The sequence below is a fragment of the Amborella trichopoda genome, chromosome 9 (genome assembly GCF_054954075.1).
Source record: "Amborella trichopoda isolate Santa Cruz 75 chromosome 9, AtrichopodaSantaCruz75HAP2 v2.0, whole genome shotgun sequence".
In the NCBI taxonomy this organism is placed as follows: Eukaryota; Viridiplantae; Streptophyta; class Magnoliopsida; order Amborellales; family Amborellaceae; genus Amborella; species Amborella trichopoda.
The window spans coordinates 51,429,888-51,446,918 of NC_142344.1; the positions used below are offsets into that span (position 1 = coordinate 51,429,888).

Here is a 17,031-nt window from a genome sequence, read left to right on the forward strand (position 1 = left end):
AGCGCAAAAGTTAGTCAAGACCACTCATCTCTTGCCAAAGAAATCTAATGAAAAATGAAGATGGTTAGTGGGGAAAGGGGCTGGGTCGTGGTAGTAGCACTCTCACACCCTAATCACCACGTTGCCGACACCACCCAACTAATACCATCAAAAAACTCACTCCTAAACTATTTGAAAAAGGTTAGGGCCTGTATTCCCTATTGAATTATCCAAAAAAGAAAAAGAAAAATGAGAGTAGTTTACTTTAGATTGGTTGAAAGCCCAACACAAAACCACCTAGCCAAATCAACAAACTCACATTAAAAGAGCCAATAAATCACCTCATCCTTTTTGGAAGTGGGGTTAGATAAACATGTTTTTGCAAGAGGGACAAATTCTTAAGGCATAGCAGTTGACCACTCTCACATAAACTCCTCTGTTTTTTTTTCTCTTCTTTTTTTTCTATTAGGAAAGAAGCTCATTTTTTTCTTTAAAGCATCCAATAAGCCTTTCGAATATCTCTTTTTTTCGAAGATTAATCATTTCAATCATCTCTTAACTATATTGGAATGATCATGTGTAAGGTTTCATCACCTTGGCAAACAGACAAGCTTGACTCCACTGTTTTAGCACCAAATGTGGCAATTACTTTGTACTCCCCCAAAAATGCTTGAAAATCAAAGGACCCACGATCACCTGTCAAACCCTTTACCTCTTTGGTTTCCCACTCCTTAAGAAGCTTGTCTACCACAACACCAGTTGGTAGGTTGTGAAGATTGTTATCAGTGAGGCACATTTGATAGCATCCATTTGGGTGTAGAGCAGTCCATAGCATTATCCCATTTATAGATGGATGAGAGAATCCTTCTCTTAAAACCTCTTCAAGATAAGTAGCCTGAAATTTTGTAGGCACAAAAAAAAAGAAGGTTAGATCCAATTACTGATTGAAACTTTAGTATTCCGACTAGGAATCGCCTGAGATTGATAGGGATCAATGTTCTGGAGCTCGGCTTGGGCCCTGGACTCGGCCTTATCTGACTTACTTGGGCAAGTCTAGTGGACTCGCCCGAGTAGTGTTCAAGGCAAATATATTAGTCAAAAATTAAACTGAATCGAAAACAACATAAACATTCTAAATAAGCTGAATAAATATGTAAAACATGGATTTAGAAAAACTGGTTTATTGTTGGAGATATTTCAGAAAATCCAAAAGAAATGGAAAATATAAAAGTAGGGCATATGATAAGAAAAACTCATAAATTATAATCGAGAGAATTCAAATCATATATAAAATATTTATATATTGATTCCACAATTTCATATAATTTTAATAATTTTTTTTAATTACCTCGATTTTTGCCCGAGTACTTGGCTCAGCAAGGAGCCGAGTCCGAGTAAGTCAGCCAAGTCTGAGTGGACTAGGCCAAGTTTCTGATCACTGATTAGGATCATTAGTTAGATGATTATGGTTCTAGGAACTAGGAATCAGCTAAATCTCCAGTTTTTAGTTTCATTTTATAATTTCTTTGCTAAATACAGCTTGACACGACTCTAGAATTGTCCAGGTCAAATGGGTCGAATCAGAATCGAACCTTGGTCAGTCAGGGCCTATTTCTGATTTTTGGAACACTGGATCAATCTATTACTGATTAATCATAAATATTAGCTTATTATCTAAGGAAAATAAATAGCATATCTGATGGTTTTGGAAATTGGAATAAATAGAACCTATTGCAAAACTCTATCCTTTAAATGTAAAAAAACGAAGAGGAAGAGGCCATACCGCAAATTATAGCCAACTTAGGCAGCATGGTTGCCTGCCAAATTTTGATTTTTGAGAATTTAAAAAGACCAGCCTCTACTAAAATAAGGCCAAACCAGAGATCCAAAAATTCGAGATATTCTGCACCCATTCAGTGAGGCCAAGGATTAGTAAAACTGAGTTTCTACCAAAGTTGTTTCAGAAATGAGTAGCTAAACATGACGTTGATGTATTTTTTAGTAGCTAAACATGACATTGATGTATTTTTGTTCTAGTTTTGATTTCATCGAGCTGAAGAGAAAGAGGATAAAAGCAAAGTAAGGCCGTAAGCTCAACACACAGTTGCCTACCTGAGTCTCATGATCCAGAGTTTTGCTGATATCCACCTCTGTGAGCCAAATAGGAAGCCCCAAGGTTGCCAATTTGTCCAAAATACTCCTCATCAATGGCACATTAGGCCTCGTAAAGTGGGCTTCGAGGCCGATTCCGTCCATCACATAACCGCCATCCATAAGCTCCCTGAGCCTCGAGACATACACGTCAACAGTCGAATTCTCATCACCACAAGTCTCAACCACATTGAAATCATTCATAAATAGCGTGGCCCAAGGGTCTGACCTCTTAGCCGTCTCAAAGAAGTAGGCGGTGGCGTTCGGGCCAAGCCTACTCTCATAGAAATCAAAATGTAACATCTCATTGCTCACATCCCAATGCACGAACTCTCCCTTGTACCTCGACATGAGGCTTTGAATACGTGAATTAACAGCTTGAAGAAGGGCATTTCCACTAAGGTTACGAACCCAAGAAGGGGTGTATACAGGGTCCTCCCAAAATATGTTGTGGCCCCTAATTGTAGGGATCCCTCTTGATCTCACCAGACGAAGTAGCTGGTCGGGTAGGCTATAGTTGAGCTTGCCTGGTTCAGGCTCCGTTGCATACCACTTCAGCTCGTTCTCAAAGACTGCAGCATTGAATCGCTCTGCAAACCAATCTTCATATGGTTGGTTCCCAAGGATGGTTTTGGCAATGGCAGAGCCAAAAGGAAAGGCTTTAGATTTTTGTTCAATTGTGACTATAGCTCCTTGTAGTCTTCGTCCCATTGCATCTGAGATGTGTACGGCCACTCTGCGTTGCCTTTTCTGTTTAAAAGAGGAGGGGGACATGAATGAAGAACAAGAATATTGAAGAAATACCTAATTGATGAATTTTCAAGCTTTTCGGACATAACCATTAAGAGGTGAAGAAAACTATTTACAGATCTAATGTTGTCCTCTTGATGCATTCTCCATTGCTCATCTGTGAAAGGTTGAAGAGAAGCACTGGCAATAGATATCTCAATGTCTCTCTGTTGGGAGTCCTATGCATAGAAATGAAAATTAATGGAATATCTTTGTTATGAATACAAATAGTGGAAGCCAGTGTAATTTTTTTTACTTGTAGAAACAAGACGGAATTCGACTCAGTGGCTACAAATCCGCCTTTGAGAAAAGACCAGCACCCACTTTGGGCTGATACAGTTCCTACACATTTGTCTGTCGAGTTGTCTGTTAATAACCTCGCCATTACTCGAGCAGTACCAGCCCCTTTGATTCTTACCCAACCTACAAAACCTCTTACTTTAACTGGTATTCAAAGGATCATATTAGATAAATAAATTTTCTACCTTGCACCTTTCTAATTGAGTTTTCAAAATTCTTTTGTAATTTTTCTAAATTGAAATGTTCTTATGTTATAATAATAGAAGTGTGGCAAAAAAAAAAAACAGAAGAAATTGTTCATAGTCATATAGATTTTAAGATTAGAATATCTAAACAGTTGTTGTTATTGAGCTGTAGAAGTCATAGCATATTATTGTACATATCGCACTTCTGTTTTTTAGGTAGTTCAATGATAGGAATCCAACTTGAGATGTAGTGCTGTTAAACATCAGCTACTAACCACTCAAGCCCAAGCCTGATTCCTATATTAATGGCACTTCATTACTTACAAAATGACACATCCTTTATGTAAGCATGTTCCCCTGGTTTGCCGAGGGGTGGTCTTCATAGGCGCCATGGTTTTACGATATTTGGCAAAGCCGAAATTCAGAACCCCGACAAAGAATGCAGTTTCAGCTTTAGAAACCCTTGGGATGGCTTGCCAATATATTTCTATCCCTGACTAAAGAATTTGAAATTAAATGAAGAGCTAGCAGCCACGTGGATGTGCTTGAAATGAAGGATTTAAAAAATGTACAACAAGATAAACTATTTTTTATGCTTGAAATCAATTTCATTTTAAATCCATAATAATCAAGATTGAGATAATCGATCTACAAGTTTTCCGCTCCAACCAAACTTTATGTTGTGACATGAGATGTGGCTTTATAAAGCCCTGGCCCTACAAAATACTTTCCATTACCCAAAAGCCATGACATATTTTTTACACTTGCAAAATGCCCTCCTTAACTTTATAACGTACTCATGTTTGGCTTTATAATGTACTTCTATTATAGACTTTGACGAATGATATTGACAGGGAAATAGCTTCTAAGTTTTTTTGGATGTTTGCAACTGGTAAAACAATTGCCGTGAACAAAGAGTTTATGTAAGGTTGCAGCATTAAGCTGTAGAATTAATATGCACCTCAAAAATCCATGGACACAAGGCTGTTTCGATGTTGGAAAATTATCTAATTGATCGTCTCGACGTCGAGATATATATCTACTTGATTTGAGCCATTTTTGGAGTTTAAAAAAATTTATAATTCTGAGTGAAAACAGGTTTTTAGGTCATCCAAGATTTTTTACACAAAAATTATATCTTATAATAAAACTTGAGGTGCGCCTACTTAGATTGTTTAAGGTTGCAACTTTATGCAAAACCCTAAATTAAACACCTTTGATTAAATTTTTCAACTAAATATGCTTAAAACCCTTTCATGTATATCACTTTTGTCTTTTATACTCTTCGTCAAAGAGCGTGCCCATGAAATCTAGGGCAGGCAATGGGACTGGTCGGGGACCAGACCCGAAAATATATCATAGGACGTGGACCCGGACCCGAACCCAAATTGATTATGGGGATCCATATCCGATTTAAAAATTAATTTTTACATTTTTTCAAAAAATATATCATTATCGTCGTTAAACCCTTTTCTCAACTCCTTAAAATCGGCTATGCAAATCCTAATCCATCGTTCTGCTGCATTAAAAAATAAAGGGAAAGACTGCCTGGACCCAAACCCGGACTCGGACTCGGACCCTAAGCGACCACCTAGGCCTGGACCCAAATCAGGTCTAGGCTATTGGATCTAGACCCGACCCGTCAGGTCCAACTCCCGTCTGGTCTCGAGTCCTAATTAGCACTGCCTAGTAAGAAAAAGTTGTCCCACGTAAGCGTGAGGAAATACCCAGAACAAGTGTGTTCCATGTGTTATATTTGTGAGATAGTTCGAGTGTTTCATTAATTCCTTAATTATTTGTTTAAATTCTAAGGAGCATGGTTTTATGATATTAAGTACCATGGGAGCAAGGTTTGAATTCAAAATCCAACTTATTTTTCTAGGAGGGGTCTCTTTTGGAGAGTTTCTTAGAAAATAAAACTATTGTCATGTTAATCAATCCTCACAACATCGATAATGTCTTCTGTGTCCTTGTACCCTCTTGTGTCTAATTTCTTGGGGCATTTCATGTGGTGATGCCAAATTCTCACCTACACTTTCGCTACTTCCACTCACGACATTTAGGATTGGGTTAATACTGTGACCTCTGTGTTTTTTTGTTAGGACAGTAGTTCGCTTCTTGTAACGTATTTGATCAATGCATCATTGTTCGGGTAAGCAAAACTATTGTCCATGGCATTATTATAAAACTAATGATATCTCATTGTATGCAATCCCATTATTAGGGAAAGTATAGGATGAGACCATTTACTTTTGGTACATGATGGTCACATTAATCTTGATCATTGGATGTGAAATTTGATGGCTGCAATTATTTCATTGACCAAGCTCAAACTTCAAAAGAAATTTTTTTGCACTTTGTGACACATCCAAACTGCTAAATTTCACATCGGATGGTTGTAAGTAATTGTGACAATGAAAGGTAAATGGTCTCATTGTATATACTCCCATTTTATTAGAAAAAAAAAAAGTTTATATAAGGTGCCAACCTTATATTGTTGAAGTAAGGCGCACCTCAAAAAACATCCGGAACATATTGTTCTGAAGCGCAAAACCCTCCAATTGGACATCTTGACCTCGAGAAGTATGGTGGGTCATGAAAAAAAAAAAGTTGATTTCAAGTCTTGAAAATAGTGCATCTTGTAGTGCATTATCTAGACCATCCATTTTCAAGATTTTTAAATTTTTATAGTTCTTCTCGATATGCACTATTTTTAGAGCATTAAATTGCACAATAAAAGACAAAAACTATTTGTTAAGCTATCACAAAGTTTTTTGCATTAAAAGTACATATTAAAGTATAATTCAGAGACGTACATTGTTTAAGGTTAATGTCTTATACAAACCACATCCTTTTTTAAAGAAATAAAATTATCAATAAAATACATTATAAGAAAGGGTGCGGATTGTATAGAATCGAGGTTCTAAATAATCAAAAGGAAAGCACACCTTAAAATAATGTCGAGAAATGTAGTTTTAATACTGGAAATCTTTGTGATAGCCTTAAAATATGTTTTCATCTTTAATTATAAAATTTAAAGCTTCGAAAATAGTGTAGATCAAGTAGATCTATAAAAACTTGAAAATCTTTAAAATTGATGGTTCAAAAATACCTTACACAAGGTGCACTATTTCCAAATCTTGAAATCCATGTTTTTTCCATGTCCATGCATTTGTCGAGATAATCAATTTGAAGATATTTGGTTATAAAAAACAACCTCTTCTAATGAAATTTTGGGGTGGGCTCTAATTTGATTGTTTAGAGCAGCTTTATATAAACTTTTTCCTATAATAAATGATTTAGTATTTTCGGTCAATGTTTCACAAATGGTATCAATTGGCCATATTAACCCGTTGATGGAAAAGCACCTGTCCCACTCGTAATCAGCCGAGTCAAACTAGAATTCAGAACTAGGAGGGTGACGATTTAGCATTGCCAGGCCCGGCCAATCCGAGCCCTTTTATTTATATATATATTTTAACTTAGCCCTACCCTACCCTGACAGTACCAGGGGAAGGCCCGGGACAAGACCTCTTTGGCCCTGTCAAAGCCAGCCCTAAGAGAACAGGTCCAAAGTAGGCCCAAGCAGCCTCAGGCAAAAGGAACATTCGTCATACTTCCAAGGCTGCTTTAAACATCGATTACCAAACCATTGAAACAAACGCACACCATTTTCCTAGGAAATTGTTATATCGATTTTTTCTAAAAGATCTGAGAAAGAAAAAATAATAATAATAATTTAAAAAACTATCTATTTGAATTTCATAACTCACAAGAGAAAGTATACTTGGCCCCTTTGGTGAGGTTCCTTAAAACGTATGCGGGTGAATAGACCTGCGTCCCCGGATGTTTAGAGACTTCTTTTGCAAGAATTCCTCCATTGTAGAGGGGTGCCTCCGGGTACAACTTACACTGAAATTCGGGGAAAAAGACAAAAAAAAAAAAAAAGGCAAAAAAATTTAGAGAGCGAATTGTGTCCACATAATGTGTATCTTGATTACAAATAGCCGGCACCCTCTATTCATTTATAAGGGTGTGGTTTGTATAAGGTTGAGGTCCGACGCACTTTGAAATAGTGTCGATGTTTCAGTATTGAAAAATTTTACAATTGCTTAAAATTTATTTTCATGTCTAATTACAAGGTTTGAAGCTTCAAAAATATTGTAGATCGACAGATCTTTGAATACTTGAAAATATTGAAATTTTAAAGTTTAGAAAAGATGTACTATTTCTAATATTTGAAATCTATTTTGTTTCTCATGTTCACACATCTTGAGGTCGAGATGATCGAATTGAGAATTTTTGGGTATCAAAACAACCTGAATTTTTGAGGTGCGCATTAATTTGATTGTTTAGGACCTGACCCTTATATAAACTTTTTCCTTTATAGAATGGATGTTGAGATGAACATAGTAGAGGGGCGGAATCGTGTCTTCCAAAACTGAATCACACCCCTGTTTGATAACATGGAGGTTATACAGTAAAGCGGATGCAGCCAGTTCCCTAGAGAACCATAGAACTTGGGGTATCGACTTCCCTGGAAGACTCCTTAACAGACAGCAGAATCGCCTAGAAGCGTACACATCTTGTGTATGCATTATTTTTCCCTAAAATAATGGGGAAAAGGGAGGGTGATGGACTGGTGAAATGTACCTCTGTGTATGCTGTAGAATCATAGCGAGGCCCATCTCCTATGTCAAAGAGAAACCATGAGACAGATGAAAATACAAACCTCATTTTCATTTGCATTTCAAAGATTTTTTTTGAAAATAAAGAAGGGAATTCACCAATACACTTACCATATTCTCCAAAAGAAAAATTGGTGCACAACCCAAGAAACCCAAAGAGCAGAAGATAGTAGTAACCCTGCATTCTCTCTCTAGTCTAAGAGAGAGAATGCTGATAAATAAGAGAGAAAGTAGAGAGGGAAGGTGAAGAAGAGTGTGAAATGTAGAGAAGGGGAAACCAAGTCACGATAAATAAGAGAGAGTTAGAGAGTAGAGAGAGAGAGAGAGAGAAGAGAAATCACAAGGGGCACAGTGGAATGTATGTCTGTCTGCATCGCCCGTGCAGCTCAGGTCACATGCGGGCATCGTGAGGAATAATGAACCTCATGCACCGCCCCATTACACACGCCATGCATAACAATCATTATTGTGCTCCCATAGGAGCATACTGTGTGTTTGTCCCTTCAAGTTGAGACAACCATTTGCGAGAGATTTTCCCTTTCAACTTTTTTTTAAAAAAGCTGAATTTCAGCTTTCCAAACATTATTCCTACCCCTCTAGAGATTGGATGATATCTATTTAATATTGGGGCATTGTATTTTCTAGGCACAGGTTGAAATTTTACTTTCGTCAAATTAATCGCTCGAGTGAAAGAGTTTTCTATACTTATTACGTTATTAAGCCAGAGTTGAAAACAAAATAAAGAGGGGCCCTATTGTGAGAGAGATGAGGGGGTAAGGAGTCCTAGATTTAGAATATAGTAACCGGAATTATGCCATAGAAAGATAAGATAACCCCAAATCATTGGATTTTCCAAATATATGAAGGTATATTCATTACCCTTAAATAGATTTCTAATATTTGCTTATCTAAATAAGGGATAAGGTATATGTACATGCAAGTCCCACCCATTTCTAAATTTATGTGTGCAACCCACTCATCCCTAAAAATTGGGCGTGTAAGTTCTCCAAAAATAATTTTCCTATAATTTAAACCTCTAAAAATAGGTCCATCATATATTTCAAGGGTACGGATTTTATAGAGCTAAGGATCTAAACAATCAAAGTAAAGCACACCTTCAAATAGTGTCGAGATATATGGTTTCAATACTGAAAATTTGTGTGATTGCCTTAAAATATATTTTTATCTTTATTTATAAAATTTAAAGCTTAAAAAATAGTGTGGATCGAGCAAACCTATGAAAACTTGAAAATCTTGAAAATTGACGGTCCAAAAAATCGTTACAAGATGCACTATTTCCAAAACTTGAAATCCATTTTTTTCTCATGTCCATGCATCTTGATGTCGAGATAATGAATTTGAGGATATTTGGGCATTAAAATAACCTCTAGTAGTAAAATTTTAGAGGTGGGCTCTACTTTGTTTGCTTAGAGCCATCAACTCTATATAATTTTTTTTTCATATTTTAAACCTCTAAAGATGAGTCCATCCTTTTCTAAAATTTGAGCGTATTTCCCAGCCTCAAATTTCTGGGTGCAAGTCCTACCATCCCTAAAATTTGGACGTGCAAGTTCTCCTTAAAAAAATTTCCTTTATGCTTTAAACTTCCCAAAATAAATCCCACCCTTGCATAAAATTTAGGCGTGCAGTCCACCCCCAAAAAATTTCCGTATCTTTCTAAGTCTCCTAAGACCTAGATATTGCCAATTTTTTGGATCTCACCCTTTTCTAAAACTAGGAAGTGTAGGTTCTCCCAAAGTTGTTTCCTACTTCTTAATTCAAACCTCTTACTTAAACTTGGAAGTGCATGTCCTCCCAAAATTATGTTCTACTTTTTAGTTCAAACCTTTGAAAATTGGTATCTACTAGATTTTGCCCATTGTTTTTGACTTCTAAAGTCCAGTTATCACCTAGGTGAGGTAATCTCTCTCACACTCACAATCCCTACTTAGGAAATCTCTCTCTCTCTCTCTTCTCTCTCTCTCTCTCTCTCTCTCTCACTCAGTTTGTGGGTGGGAAATGCCTCCCTTATTCATTGTCACTATAAAATTTTGTGCATAAATAATACCAATATTGTTATTATATAATAATTTCTAATAACTAATTAGGAAAAAGTTTATATAGAGTCGAGGCTCTAAACAATCAAATGAGAACCCACCTCAAAAATTTTACTAGAAGAGGTTGTTTTGATGCCCAAATATCTTCAAATTGATCATCTCGACATCAAGATGCATAGACATGAGAAAAAAATGGATTTCAAGATTTCGAAATAGTACATCTTGTAACGTATTTTTGAACTGTTGATTTTCAAGATTTTCAAGTTCTCATAGATCTGCTCGGTCTACACTGTTTTTTCAGCTTTAAATTTTATAATTAAAGATGAAAATATATTTTAAGCTATCACAAAGATTTCCAGTATTGAAACCACATAACTTGACAATATTTGAAGGTGCACTTTACTTTGATTGTTTAGAGCCTCGGCTCTATACAAACCGCACCCTTATAATTAATTGTTTACATTCTATTAGTTCTTTATATTTCTTAATTAATATGAGATATTACTTATTTTTGTAGAAATAAAAATACTTAGAATATCAACTATTATTTTTATAGAGCTATTAATATTAGATTAATTATATATAATATAATCATAATTGATATTAGGACGTTATGATTACTCATATATGCTTATATAATTATATTTTAAGAAATATAAGATTATAATAATGTAATTATATTTTAATAAGTATAAGATTATAATTATTTGTTTCATGTATATTTCCTTATTTTCTAAGGAATTATTTAGTATTACAAGCCATGGTAACATCATAACATATATGAATAATAGTATATTTTTTTCTTTTTACAATTACAAAGTCGATATATAAAAAATAATTATTATACTTTTATCATAATAAATTAATATATAATTATTAATTTATCATTAAATAATTGATTGGGGTTTTTTTTATTGCAATTATGATAGGTTTTAAGATTATAAAAGATAAGTGAAATATTGATAATATGCATTATAATATTATATTTGCAATTAAATAAATTTGTATATAATTAGTAGTAGTAATAGTAGTAGTAGTAGCAAGAGCAGCAGTGGAGTAACAGCAATAGTAGTAGTAATAGTAGTAGTAATAGGAACAGCAGCAACAACAACACCAGTAGGAGCAAGAGCAGAGCAGTAGTAGGCATGATGTTTAAATAACACTAGTATTATTAAAATTTAAGGCCTTCGAAATGCTCTTAATTGAGGTTTTTACGTAAGAGAGTAAATCGATAACATATACCCCTGAAAGTGCACAAAATCTTTGGATATAGAGTAAGAGGCGTGAGACTGAGCTCTTACTATCCATGGCATGGTCCCCAACTCCCTCCCTATGATAGTAGCATGATACATGTACATTTGTGGACATGGTTTTGGTGAATCAGCCGAGTCACTTATTACTGTGCGGTCCCTTGTTTATCTAACGTCCAATGGATATCAAAAAATGTTATACCTACTAAAAGCTCAAATGGATGGTGACGAAAGGAATTTAAAAATAGCTTATAATTTTTTTAAAAAAATTCAAATTTAGATAATTGTTATGGTTGAGATTACTAAACTCTAAAAGTTTAGATTGAAAATACATTTTTAAAATATATTTTGTAAGGAGACCGCACAAGAATAGTGTGAGTCAGCTGACTCACCAAACACTTTTGCACTTGGGATTAAGACACTAATGAGAGGTCAGCGTTTTTAGCTAGTAAAAGAGCACGCAAAAAAAAGGTTATTTATTGCATGGGACCCCTTTGGAAGTTTCATCAAGTCGGGCTCCTTCAAGTCAAGCATTCTTCAAATGAATAAAGTACTACTTCTTTCTCATTATTAACCATAAATTATCTTTTCATGAATGGATGAAGTAACCACATTGTCAACCTTATCACAAAAAATAAAAATAAAAATAAAAAATCAAAAGAGGAAGGAGTACCATCTTTATTTATTTCCCATAATGACAAAAATGGTATATATAATTAACGCTGAGAAAGCTTAATACGTTTGTATTGACTTTTATGGCCTTTTGAGATGAGGTTTGATTTGATATTTTGACCAAAATTTTAAGGGTGAGGCTAATATAAGGTGCCTTCAAGTAAGGCGCACTTTGTACTTGAAATCCTTTTTTTCTTTGTATATATATATTTTAACGTTGAGATGATCAGATTGAAGGATTTTTCAATATCGAAACACCATCTTCAAGAGGAATTTTGGGATGTTCTTTACTTCAATAGTATAAAGTTACCATTAAAAAAAAAAAAGTATAAAGCCTATAAGTATATGCAATTTTGCAAAAATCATATTTGAGATTTGAGAAAAGACGAATGTATAATATTGGTGGTGCGTGACGGATACTTTTCACAAGAGAAGAGGGGAAGATAAAAAACTATTAGTAGTGATATAAAAACTAGCTATCTAATTTCTATTTTTTTTTTTTTTTTCATAGGATTGTCTATAAAGAGATCATTTATCTTTTGTACACTGGGGTCACATTCATTCTCACTCATTAGATGTCAAATTGAATGGCTTGAGATGAGTCATGAAATCCGAGAAATTTTGTTTTTGGAACTTTGTGTCTATTTAATGACACTCATACAACTACCCATTTTGAAATTTAAAGGACAATAATACTTGTGACCTCCATGTACAAAAGATAAATAGTCTCTTTGTAAACAATTCTTTTTTTTATTAGTTGATTCTCTTGGCCAGATCACCGATATAGACCAATCTTCCAAATGGTCAGTTCACCAGATAGATCCGGTTTTTAAACACTAGGTATAAGTAACTTTTTATCCAGAAACAGTGCGTATAAGTAACATGTTGTCCAAAGCGTGTTGAAAATCACTAATCGGGGGACAGACTCGACCCATGCCCGGGCTAAGTAACTTGGGCCAAGTTCAAGTTACTCTGCCTGAGTCAAGAGCAGGGTACTTTAGAAATAATCTAAAAATAAGGGAAAATGTAAAAATAAATATTCATGGCCAAAACACTTTCCAATCTTTACCAAAATGATAGAAAATATAAAAATAAAAAATAAAAAAATACAAATAAGTTTCTTATTTTTATCTTTTTTATTATTTTTTAAGATTTTCGAGATGACCACTTAACTTGGGAGTGCTCGAGCTCGTCAGAGTGATATGTCCCAATTACTCGGGCAAGTTCAAGCTAGCTCGCCCAAGTTATCAAATACTGGTCCAAAGTCCAAATCCTTATGTGCCTCCTTGGGAGCATAAATATCCTCCTGAAACATTCTTATGGTTGTGATTAAACTTCACTTGTAGGGTCCTCCTGATTCCCTAGCTTGCGGAACCGAAAATCCCAAATGCCAAGATCCCACCCAAGATCGTATACATGATTGATTAAAAACAAGTAGATGAATACAACCATAAATCGAGCGTGAGAAATAAAGAACACATAAAAAATCACACTACCGCAATACACGATTTATGTGGTTCGTCCCATAAACAACTAGAAATTCACTATCACAATGAAGATTATGGTTTTGGATTACAAGAGATGTACATCTCTCTAAATATCAGTAAATACCTATCACCGATCTTCCTTTCTAAACCCGCTCTCCTGTTCGAGCAATACCGTCAATCAATATCTTCTTTCCAACTGCAATACTGCCATTGGAAAGATAACTTCGAGAGCAACCAAAAAACTTTCTCTCTTTAGAAGTTAAAACTAAATCAACCCAAAACTTCATAAGAATACCGCCCATATTTCTCTCTTTTAGAGATCCATCTCCTCTTTGAAGATCCATTTCCATAACCTCTAAAGCGGTAACCCTCAAAAGGATTGGTATTATGTATTCCATAACTCTCTTATATAGATATTGAGAGTGGGAGCACCACTTATTCCCCAGCGAAGGTCTAGGCTTCCATTCTTACCTAACTCATTAAAACATTGCTAATGATTTCAAAAATCGGGTAAGAGCTCGTTATCCCCACTGAATTATCAAAAAAAAAAACTCTCTTATATAGATATCACATTCTTGCTTACCAAGAAAGTCTCTTCTTTTTTTTTTACCATAATAACCTTAATCTTTTAATGAAAACATAAGTATGGTGATTTTGACTATCACTACACCTAACAGCTTTCACTCTTCATAATAAAGGAAAGGGGTACATTGTAACAGAAGATCTCATGTATAATAACCATGAGAGGACCGATCTCCACATGTCATTATATCTAAGGTCAGGGCAATCTTAGTCCAAGCTAAACCAAGGTTGTCTGTTCAAGATAGTTGTTTGATGGATGAGAATTCTCATCGTTTAAATAAGAGGACTTCTTATATAATCCGCTCCATGATGGGGCTGTTAATTGGTCAGCATGTGGGCCTTCTAGTCGGGCTCGCTTTCGTGCGATATGTTTAAGACCACGGGCCCTTGCCGTCCAAAGCCTAGCATGAAATTTAAGTAGGTTGTTACATGTATTAAATAATTTATTTCTTTGTTCGAGTTGGCTCGTACTAAATACTAGCCTAAGCAGAGCTCAGAGCCACTCTACATTGTTTTGGGCTACGCTTAGGTTGGCTTTGGGCATAAAAAAAATAATACCTGGGTTTCATCCAAATTCCAGGTTTCATTAAAAATCCAAGTTTGACTAATATTCTTAGATAGGTTCCCTAGTTCCCAAAATATGCCTGAATGTGGTAATTGCAAATCTAGATCTTGAGACCAAAAGGTGTGAAACATTTGTATTAAAGAAATTTGGATTTTATAAATAGAGTGATGAAAACCTAGGATCCAAACAAGCCCTTGAGGTTGTTTTTTTTGTTGTTTTGGGTAGTTCAGTGGTAGGAATAGTAAATGATATGTAGTATTGCTTGACATCAAATGGTGACCACTCAAGCCCAATTCCTAACAATTGAGGTTCTTAAGCTGTTGTGGTTCATTAGTCCGCCAGCATAGCCAAAGCCCCAATCCAAAGTACATATATTATTTCTAAGTTAGCCACAAGCAAAAACAAATTGAAAAAATGATGAGGACTTCTAAAAAAAATACTATAAGGGGATCCATATAATAAAAAACAAAATTTAAGTATGGACCCAAAAAATAAATATGAAATTAATCCATGGTCTATATTTTTTCAAATATTATATCTAGTTCTTATTTTTAGTACCTTTCTCTTATTCTAATTTTGCCTCTAGTTTGCAACATCGAACTGATTTTTTTTTTATGTTTATTGTCTCTTGCGATCTCTAAGGTGGGTATTGATACCTCGAAAGCTTAACCACCCCATATCTAGAGTGGTTTGACATTAGCAATATTAACCATCCTATGTGTCAATCTAGCTCAATTACATGGCAGTTTGATGTTTCTGATATTGAACCACCCCATACTTAAAAAAGAAGCCTAAGATACGAGGTAGTTCGGTATATTGCATCATGGTGGTGGCCGGGGAAGGTAATTTTGGGGTTAATGGTGCTGAGAAGGACGAAGATGGTAAAATGAAATTCTTATGTAGCTTTTGATACAAAGTCTCTCTCTAATTCTTTTAAAAATGTTGCAACGGTTGTGGTTGGTTCGTTTTCTCCTCCCTTAGATGATGTCTTTGGCTTGGGAGATTGGGCTAACAGGGCTTGGTGATTGTCTTGTATTCCTCATGTGAAAGCTTTGGGGGCTTCTCATGTAGCATTTTGTCTTAACATTGAAGAGGAAATAAAATAGGTGATTCGTCAGAGACTTTTTAGAGTACGTGAAAGAACACTTACTCTGGATATCTGACATCCAAGTGTGTATGTTTCACATGTCCCAATGAAAGAATCTTGGATTCATCTGTGGGGTATACCTTATCATGTTTGGAATATTGGTGTGATCCAAATATTAGCAAAGTATTGTGGGATTTTTTCTAAAGTGGTTTGGGATCAATTGAAAATTGCAGAGATGAGGTTTGTCAGAGTTAAGGTTATTCTTTACAGATTTTATCCAGTTCATGAAAAGTTACAATTGAGGGTGGGCCAGGATGAATTTATTATTGAAGTGACCATAAAAGGTCAGACAGTAGGTAGGCTCCACAAAGGATATAAATGTTGTTGTTAAACTTCAGTAACTACAGTGTCTGTTAGGGAGCGGCCGGATGAGGGGTGGACCTTGGTGCAATCCAAAAATCAAAGAAGAAGATGATTATGCACCAGGATGGGTTTGTATCAGAGAATCTCAGGAACATCAAAGTTCCATCAATGGTGAAATCGCACAAGCAAAACCATCTCAATCAGAGGCTTACATGTGGCAAATCAAGTTCAAATTTCGAAAGGTCGTTACTTTCAAATTTGCCTCCTTCCACTTTGAAATTAAAAAACATAAACACATTGGGTCGAGAAAAATAAGGCAACTTTCACCAAATCCGTAGGATCCGAGGATGGAGATAGTTTGATTTCGTCAGGTTTGGGTGATAAGAATATGTTTGAAAAATCTATTGCTGCTAAGGAGGTCAAGACAGTTGTGGGATTTCCATAAGTTGTGCCAATATCCTTACTGATTCCAAATTCGACCAAACTCTTTTTAATCATAAACAATTTGACATGTTATCTTTGAAAAGTACGAATTGCCTTGTAAAACGGGGTGGTTGTGTGTTGGAGAAGTTTGGTTCATTGCCTTATGTAGCTAAAGGTCGGAAGATTAGTATTGAAGAGTTGCTTGTTGAGACGACTTCTTTGTTATATGTGGGCAAGCTCACCTTGTTGTACTTATTTATCTCAGTTGCTTTCACTATGTTCCCTGCAAGATTGCTGCCATTCAGACTCGTTGCAAAGAAGAAAAACATGGCCAAATCCGCTCAGGATGATGCTCCTCATCCAGATTTGGTGCACCTAAATGACGATGGGGAGCAGGTCCTGTTGAATGGTCAGATTCCTGGTCAAGACATGGCCATAGGAATGGTGAATCTG

At 35.5% G+C, this 17,031-nt stretch overlaps 1 protein-coding gene across 12 annotated transcripts; it reads right to left on the reverse strand.

Annotated features, from left to right (window-relative positions):
- Nucleotides 1-277: 277 nt before the first annotated feature.
- LOC18441622 (Glycosyl hydrolase family 10 protein) lies at nt 278-8,482 on the reverse strand. Of its 12 annotated transcripts, XR_016040053.1 has the most exons (9): nt 8,204-8,482; nt 8,058-8,095; nt 7,178-7,316; nt 3,176-3,342; nt 2,997-3,098; nt 2,360-2,880; nt 2,092-2,260; nt 1,763-1,882; nt 461-874 (listed from the first exon to the last, which is right to left on the reverse strand). XR_016040053.1 is itself a non-coding variant. In XM_020671867.2 (8 exons), the coding sequence occupies exons 1-8, from the start codon at nt 8,274-8,276 to the stop codon at nt 539-541; spliced, it is 1,545 nt and encodes a 514-aa protein (XP_020527526.1). In that variant the 5' UTR covers nt 8,277-8,482; the 3' UTR covers nt 278-538. The 12 variants fall into 12 exon arrangements, 9 of the variants coding, with proteins under 9 accessions (XP_020527526.1, XP_088702008.1, XP_020527524.1 ...); XR_002282183.2 differs by having other exon boundaries at nt 278-874; nt 2,092-2,880; XM_020671867.2 differs by lacking the exon at nt 1,763-1,882 and having other exon boundaries at nt 278-874.
- Nucleotides 8,483-17,031: the final 8,549 nt, after the last annotated feature.